General features: G+C 37.0%; 1 protein-coding gene across 1 annotated transcript; it reads left to right on the plus strand.

Moving 5' to 3' along the window:
* The first annotated feature begins 591 nt into the window (after positions 1–591).
* Positions 592–6,457, plus strand: LOC145793787 (uncharacterized). The gene is made up of 6 exons (XM_082876657.1): positions 592–619; positions 1,115–1,191; positions 1,981–2,086; positions 2,414–2,528; positions 3,114–3,579; positions 6,137–6,457. The coding sequence occupies exons 1-6, from the start codon at positions 592–594 to the stop codon at positions 6,455–6,457; spliced, it is 1,113 nt and encodes a 370-aa protein (XP_082732783.1).
* The last annotated feature ends 2,622 nt before the right edge of the window (positions 6,458–9,079 follow it).

Raw genomic sequence — 9,079 nt, forward strand, 5'->3', positions numbered from 1 at the left:
GGCTTTAGCTCACGGTTTATTTTATATATGTAGGTGACCGAGCATCGGACCAAAGCTAGTGGCGCCAACCTAAACCCTTGTTTTGTCAAGCCAGCTATTATGCCTCATAATGAAGTTCCGAACCTGATTGTGTCAAAGCTTTTTGGGTGGTTCAAATTCACCCTTTTGAGTTTGTTAAGTGAAAGGAATGTTTAAGACTATTATTAACACTATTTTTGATCATGGGGTTAATTCCCTAACTTGTGTTTTGTTTTTATATATGTGTTTATGGGCATAAATGGTTTTGAATATGGCTATGTAAATGAAAGTTTATTTTCATTCAAGTTCTCACAGTTCATTGGACATTCTTTTTTTTTTTATTGATTGGCTTCCGCCAACCCCTTTATATTGTATTATTGTCATTATTGTTAGACAGGCCTTTGGTAATCACAAATTACTGGCCGGTTACGGCACTAAACCTATAGGGTCGGGTTGGGGTCGTGACAGTCAGCCTTCTAGCCGGACGACCAACAAGATGAATTTCAAGCCATTTGGGCCAAGCTCGAATTCAAGTTATGCAGTAGTGTTGTATTTGTACTTGTACCAGGAGATATGCAGAACACTGAGACGGTGGTGTCAGGTATACTCCTTATTTGTGCTCAAAATGCTTATATTTTGATTAATTCGGGGCCTACACACTTGTTTGTCTAGCATGCTTTTTCACAAAAATTAAATAGATCACTAGAACCCATGAACTATTTATTAGTTGTATCTTCACCTACTGGGGGGTCTATGACTTGTGCTTATGTGTATCTTGCATGTGAGATCGTTATTGGAGATGTGCTTTTATATGTTGATTTGCTACCTTTGAATCTTGATCATTTTGATGTAATTTTGGGAATGGATTGGTTAACAAAATATCATACCTCCATTGATTATGTAACATAACAAGTTGTTTTTCATCCACCTGGATTGCCTGAATTTGTATTTAATGGAGTTGGTGTTGTACTTCCCCCATACTTGATTTCATCTATGAAAGTATTCAAATTGATTAAAAAGAGATGTAAAGGGTATTTATGTTGTATGTTAACTATGCCTACTGATACTAAAGCTAATGTGGACAGTATTTCTATAGTCAGAGAATTCCCAGATGTGTTTTCAGATGATTTACCAAGGGATCTGATTGGCAGGGAGATTGAATTCATTATTGAGGTAATACCGGGTATATAGCCAATTTCCAAAGCTCCATACAGAATGGCACCTACTGAATTAAAAGAATTGAAAATCCAGTTGCAAGAGTTGTTGCACAAAAAGTATATCAGGCCTAGCACATCACCGTGGGGCGCTCCAGTCTTATTTGTGAAAAAGAAAGACGGTTCATTATCGCTTTGCATTGACTACCGTGAGCTGAACAAGGTGACAGTTAAAAACAAATACTCGTTGCCCCGTATTGATGATTTATTCGACCAATTGTAAGGTGCATAAGTCTTTTCCAAGATTGACCTTAGATCCGGATACCACCAATTGAATGTTAAAGTTGAGGACATTGAAAAGACTACTTTCCGAACAAGGTACGGACATTATGAATTTCTTGTTATGCCTTTTGAAGTTACTAATGCGCCTGTTGCATTTATGGATCTTATGAACATAATTTTTAAACCATTTCTCGATGAATTTGTGGTTGTATTTATAGATGACATTTTGATTTATTCTAAGAGTAAAGAGGCGCATGAGCATCATTTAAGAATTGCCTTGCAAACTTTGAGAGAGAAGAAATTATATGCAAAACAGACAAAGTGTGAATTCTGGCTTGATAATGTTATGTTTTTGGGGCATATGATTAATAAAGATGGTATCTCAGTTGACCCACAGAAAATTGAAGCAGTAGTGAATTAGCCTAGACCTACCAATGTTACTGAAGTCCGTAGTTTCTTGGGTTTGGCCGGATACTACCGAAGATTTGTGAAAGATTTCTCCAAAATTAGTTTGCCTTTGACTCAGTTGACTCAGAAAGAAGTACCATTTGATTGGACTGATCAGGGAGAATCAGCCTTTCAGGAATTGATGACTCGATTAGTGACTGCATCGATTGTCACCTTACCCTCAGGTACGGATGGATTTACCATTTTGAGTGATGTTTCTTATAAGGGTTTGGGATGCGTATTGATGCAGAATGGGAAAGTGATAGTATATGTTTCTCGACAACTGAGACCACATGAAAAGAATTATCCAACACATGATTTAGAGCTTGCCACAATAGTATTTTCATTGAAGATTTGGCACCACTACTTGTATAGGGCAACATGTGAAGTTTATACAGATCACAAGAGCTTAAAGTACTTCTTTATCGAGAAAGAGTTGAACATGAGACAGCACAGATGGCTAGAATTGATAAAAGACTATGACTTGCAAATTTTGTACTATCTGGGGAAAGTTAATACTGTTGCTGATGCACTTAGTCGGAAATCAATTGGGAATTTGGCTTGCTTACTTACTGGGCAAAAAGAATTGCTATATGACCTTGAGAAATTTGAGGTTGAAATTGTTCTGTGAGAACAAGGAGGGATATTGGCTACTATTTTTTCTCAACCGGTGATTCTTGAAGAAATTAAAGAAAAACAGCAACAAGATGAATTTCTGAAAAAGATTATTGATGAACGGAAATCTAAACCAAGGTCGGACTTCGTGTTTGAAGGTGATGTGTTGAAATTTCAAGGTAGATTATGCATACCAAATGATCCCGAATTAAAACAACGAGTTTTGCAAGAAGCCCACAATTCAAGACTTTCTATTCACCTAGGGAATACAAAAATGTACCAAGACTTGAAGCTTACTTTCTGGTGGCTGGGAATGAAGAAAGAAATTGCTGAGTTTGTGTCAAAATGCCTATGTTGCCAACAAGTCGAAGCCGAGCATCAACGATCCCCGGGATTGCTTCAACCATTGCCAATACCAGAGTGAAAATGGGAGCATATTACTATGGATTTCATTGTTGGACTACCTCGCTCCAACAGAGGTGTGGACTAAATTTGGGTTATTGTTGATCGTTTGACTAAATCTGCACACTTTTTACCTGTTAAAATAATTTATAATGCGGATAAGTTGGTAATAATTTATATTACTGAGATTGTTAGGTTGCATGGAGTGCCTGTGTCCGTTGTTTCTAATAGGGACTCGAAGTTCACATCAAGATTTTGGAAAAGTCTGCAAACAGCATTGGGTACTGAATTAAGATTGAGCAGTGCATATCATCCACAGATAGATGGCCAGTCAGAAAGAGCAATCCAAACTCTGGAGGACATGTTGCGTATGAGTGTGCTTGATTTTCAAGGAAATTGGGAAACTCACTTGCCTCTAACTGAATTTGCCTACAATAACAATTTCCATTCAAGCATTGGCATGGCACCTTTCGAGGCATTATATGATAGAAAATGTCAGTCTTTTATTTGTTGGGCAGAAGTTGGAGATGGACCCTTACTTGGGCCTGAGATTGTGCATGAAACAATAGAAAAAATAATGTTAATTCAACAAAGATTGAAAACCGCCCAAAGTCGACAGAAAAGTTACGCAGATGTTCAAAGACGAGACAGAGAATATGAAGTGGGTGATCATGTTTTTATTAATGTAATAACCCTCACCACTGATTACTGATAACCCTACTGATTACTGCTAAACTGAGACTGAATATGATAAGTAATCGAATCGACTGAAATATTGAACTGATTGATTGAATGTACTAGTTTAAAAGCATTTCTATTTGTTTGACTGTTAAACTTATCTGTCCATGTTTTATGCTTTAAACTGCAAATTGAAGGCCTTATCGGTGGCTGAATCTGAAATCGATTGATGTTTTATGATCATTAGAATTTATAAGATTTTATGGCATATTTATCTGAAATATGATTTAGTACGATTAAATTAGGATAAATAATGTTAAATTGCAAAGTTGGCCTTATTCACAATTTTGCCACTCTAAGTGGCCACTATCTAAAAATATTTGAGCCTTATTACACTTGACCACACAACATTTCATCAGCCTCTTTCCTTGTTATTGCCGACTAGAGAGAGAGAGAGATAGGGAGTTGGAGTGAATTCATCTTGTATTGCTTGGAAATTGAGAATTGGCTAGAGAACTTGGAGAATTGTAGAGGATTTGTGCAAATTGGGTTTCTACACTTGAATACAGGACTTATGGTAGAGTAATTACTTTCTTGATTGTGTATTTGAGTTGATTCTTGCATGGCTTATGAGCCTCTAGTGAATTAAGCCTAGAATTGGTCCTTATATGTTGAATTGAAGCTCATTCCATGCATGCATGCTTATATCCTAGCATTTTGAGGTTGACTACATGGAATTTGGTACATGCATGTTCATATTATTGGTATAGTCCACGATTTCATCATGTTTTGGAAAGAATTGGCTCATTTGAGCTAGCTTTTGAAGCTTTGAAGTTGTTGAATTTATGCATGTTACACATTCATCATGTTCTTGAAATGTTGGTTGAAATTGGGTTTAATTCCCTCACCTTTGGGCCTTGATTTTACAAATTGAGTTTTGAATCATGTCATACTATGTATTTACAAGTGTTTTCCAGGAAATGGGCCCAAAGGAATCGAATTTGTTACTTTTGAAGTTGAATTTGAGCTTGAGGTTCAAATCTGGAAATTCCAGATTTTGAACTCACGCTCGAGCGGGGTGACTGGCGCTCGAGCGTGAAATTCGTGCTCCCAGCACTTCGCACTGTTTTACAGTCCGCTCGAACGGGGTATTGGATGCTCGAGCGAGGACTTGTGTCACACGATCGAACGGGTATCGAGCGCCCAATCGAGGGTGATTTTCATATATCCAGCACTTTTGACTGTTTTGTAGTACGCTCGAGCGGGTAAGTCTGTGCTCGAGCGGAAACCTTTGTCTGCATGTCCGCTCGAGCGGAGTAACCTACGCTCGAGCGTGAACCCTGTTTTCTGAAAATTCTGAAAATGCTTTCTAAGTGCATCCTTGCATCCTTATTTCATTCTAGGCATTCTTAGGCCTAGTTTAAGGCATCTTAATGAGGATATAGATGTAGAACCACACCGAGGCAAATTAGGAATTAAGTTATTATTTTTCCAACTGTATAGCTTAGTGTGTGTTCACTCTGTAACTGTGTAGGGTTGGCATCTGAGGACACGCTCTAGCTTAACTGTAGCCCAGAACTCTGTGAGTAACAACTGTGTAAAGATATGTTCAAATATGATTATCTTCTGAACAATTGAACTGTACTGTTTTCTGAAATGATACTGTTATTGAATGAATGATGTCCTAATTGTGAACTGTATTGTGGCATCCTTAGCAACCTACTGTTACTGTATTGTACTGCTACTATCACAGAGATCTCTGTCGGTTCCCATGTTGGAACCACTACTGTTTACTGATATGATGGCCATCAACTGACTGTTCGATCTGATAAGACCTACTGTACTGTTTTGCTACTGGATGTACCACTTACGACTGTAATGACTGAATAACTGATATACTGATTGAAATGATCGTTTTCAATACTGTAAGGACATTCATTCTTAACCTCTTTACGCATTATGTTATTCACTGGGCTTTAACTCACTGCTCATATATATATGTAGGTGTTCAGGCACCGGACCGTTGCTAGAAGCGTCGGGGTAAACTCCAGTTTTGTCAAGCCAACCTGTGTGCCTCACTTCGAGGTTCCTGATCTGTTCAAGTTGAGGCTGCTTGGGGAGTTTTAGATTTTCCCTTTTTGCTTATAATCTGTATAGACTGAATGTTACTGTACTGTACTGTTTTAATAGGGATTAAGTCCCTGCCCTGAACGATTATAAATGTTGTACATGATTGTATATATGTATGAAAAGTCTTTTTGCATACAGACTGTCACAGCTCATTGGACATTGTTTATTTACTGTTTTGGCTTCCGCCAGCCCCTGTACTCTGTTTTACTATTCTACTGTTAAGCAGGCCTTCGGTAATCACGGATTACTAGCCGGTTACAATGCTAAACCCATAGGGGCGGGTTTGGGTTGTGACAATTAAAGTGACACCAATGAAAGGGCAGACTCACTTTGGAACCAAGGACAAGTTAGCACCGAGATATGTTGGGTCGTATGAAATCATTGAAAAGATTAATCCAGTGGCATATCAGGTGGCACTTCTTCTCGAAATGGAACATATGCACAATGTTTTTCATGTTTCGATATTGCGGGATTATCTTCTGGATCCTTTCCATGTTATTGAGCCCACTCATGTGGTATTGAGTGATGATTATACGTATGAAGAAAGGCCCATTCAGATTATAAACAAACGGATCAAGAAATTGAGAAATAAGGAAATTCCGTTAGTGAAAGTAGATTGGCAAAATCATGATGGTGTTTACGCAACTTGGGAAAGAGAGGATGATATGAAACGAAGATATCTGGACCTTTTTCCACTTGATCCTATATTCTTTCCAGAGGAAGGTAATTGAGTTTGGAGGACCAAATGTCCTAAGGGGGAGAGGATGTAACAACTGCCTCCTTAATTAAGCAAATTAATTAAAATGCTTATATGTTTAATGCTAATTATGTGATTATATACTGTTAAGAGTTGTTGTTATGCCATGAGATTGTTTGAATTGTGTTATTTTTGACAGATAGGTTAGAGTGAAATTAAACCTGTCTGATTCGTTAATTTCAACAATTAGAATTAAGTAATAGGAAGGGAATTAGAACCTAATTCACATTAGTATAATTTAATTTAGTGTAACTAAGCTTTTAAGATGATGAGATTGATTAAGTTAAGTCAAATTGATTTTAATTAATTTCTTAGCCTTAGGTGATTTTACTTAATTTATTGGTTTAACTAATTGAGCCTAGTGTTTTACATGCTCATCAATTGAACTAGAAATAAAAGAGTGTAGTGGCTTATCTTGCACCTAGAGAGACATACACGTAGAGAGAGAAGAGGGAGAGACTTTGAGAATTCAGCAAGATTGAAAGAGAGGAAGAAAAAAAAGATCCTAGAAAGAAATTGCCTTAGATTCTCATAAATCAACAAGGTAAGCATTTTTCTTCTTAAATTCTTGATATAGAGACTTGTTGTCCATCATCTTTAAGGATCAAAGCTTAATTGAGGATGAATTGAAGTCCGAGTAAAAGATTTGTTCATGATATGAAGAGTATGAGTCATGCATGTTTTGGTATGGAATAATTCATCAAATTAACTTCATATACTTGCATGCATGGCATGATTCATGGATAATTGGTTTCATTCATTTGAATTCTTGCATGGTTCTTCATTTATGAGGACATTCCATGGAAGTTTGAGTTTAAAAGTTTACACTTGCATGTTTTATGTAATTACATACCAAAGGGAGGATTTAATTTCTTTCCTAGCAATTTGGTTATTGTTTACAAGTTTTGATTTGTGTTCCATGGTCAAGGTTCAAGTCCAACATGTTTCTATGAATTTTGGTAATAAATTGTTTGAGAATGAACTTAAGTTTTTGTAAGGAACACACTGTTTAAACATAGCAGTTTTCGAATTGTTATTGAAACACTGCCGCATGTGCGGCCTAGAGCTCTGCACGTGCGAAAAACAGGGCAAATTTTGCTGTGCATTCAGAAATATATGCACCTACAGGAGCAGGTGCGGTGGAGATCCCCGCACCCGCACATACAACCCTGTTTGGGCGGACCCGACTTGTTTTTCACTTCTCTTTTCCACTTTCTGGGCTTCCAATTGCATGGTTTTAAAATGTTTTCATGATCATTGGCATCTCCCAAGTGCATTAGAGTGCATAAATAAAAAATTAGAATCGAATTAGTAAAGACAAATAATTATTGAACAAGCAACAACCAAATCGAATAGACTTGACTAGCGATATGAATGTTATTGAATTGGTGAGCTTGAATTTGTTTGTTTAGGTCAGATGTCGAACCAAAAGTAAATGATAAATTATATTGTTTCTGAACGATTACTTTCTATCGATTGAATGATGAACTTATTTTGAACAGTATTCGTGGCATCCATAGTGTATTGTTATTGTTATTGTTATTGATATCGTTATTGTTATAGAGATCTCTGTCAGTTCCAAATCTTGGAACTATTGTTATTGTATGATGGCCATCAATTGATTGTTCGGTCTTTAAGACCTATTGTATTGTATTGTTGCTATTGGATGTACCACATATGACCTTTATGGATTTGAATAAGATTGAAAATGATTAATTGAATCGAATGATTGAACGATTGATTGAGAAAGGATATTGATTGAAATCAATTGTTTCAAAGACTGTAAGAACATCATTCTTAACCTCTTTACACATTTGTTATTCATTGGGCTTTAGCTCACGGTTTATTTTATATATGTAGGTGACCGAACACCGGACCAAAGCTAGTGGCGCCAACCTAAGCCCTTGTTTTGTCAAGCCAGCTATTGTGCCTCATAGCGAGGTTCCGAACCTGATTGTGTCAAGGCTTTTTAGGTGGTTCAAATTCACCCTTTTGAGTTTGTTAAGTGAAAAGAATGTTTAAGACTATTGTTAATATTGTTTTTGATCATGGGGTTTATGTCACGACCACACTCCCCCCTATAGGTTTAGCGTTGTAACCGGCTAATAATCCTTGGATTACTAAGGGCCTCTTAACATAATAATGTACAATTAGGGGCTGCGGAAGCAAATAAATAAAATATACATAGTCCATTGAGCTGTGTAGACATACGCGGGACATATAATCTTAAACTTTTATAAACATATAAGTGACGTCAAAAGATACAGCACTTACACGCCACTTCATGTACATAAAAAAAAGAGAAACTTGTTCTTAGAGCAAAAGAAACAAAGTCTTATACATTCATAACAACACAGCCACTAGACTTGACTTAATCCGAAACCTCCTCCGTAACGGTTGGCTGACAAAAACTGAGATGCCAGGTCCTCAACTCTGAGCCTGGTCATGTGCCTGATCACCTACATACATAATTTAAATAGTGAGCGGGAGCCCAGTGAATAATAACAGAGTAAAGGGTTAAATGAATGATGTCCCATGACTAAGCTAGTTCACATTCGTATTCTTATTCAAATCATAAACAAAATTCAGAATTTGT

This window comes from Camellia sinensis, chromosome 6, assembly GCF_055761805.1.
Source record: "Camellia sinensis isolate YWXY chromosome 6, ASM5576180v1, whole genome shotgun sequence".
Lineage (NCBI taxonomy): Eukaryota > Viridiplantae > Streptophyta > Magnoliopsida > Ericales > Theaceae > Camellia > Camellia sinensis.

Coding starts and splice junctions, on each gene's coding strand:
- LOC145793787 (XM_082876657.1), top strand. CDS start 592: ATGCAGAACACTGAGACGGTGGTGTCAG. Junction 1,192..1,980: donor AGATTGAATTCATTATTGAG/GTAATACCGGGT, acceptor CCTTTGACTCAG/TTGACTCAGAAAGAAGTACC. Junction 2,529..3,113: donor TTTGAGGTTGAAATTGTTCT/GTGAGAACAAGG, acceptor TGAGATTGTTAG/GTTGCATGGAGTGCCTGTGT.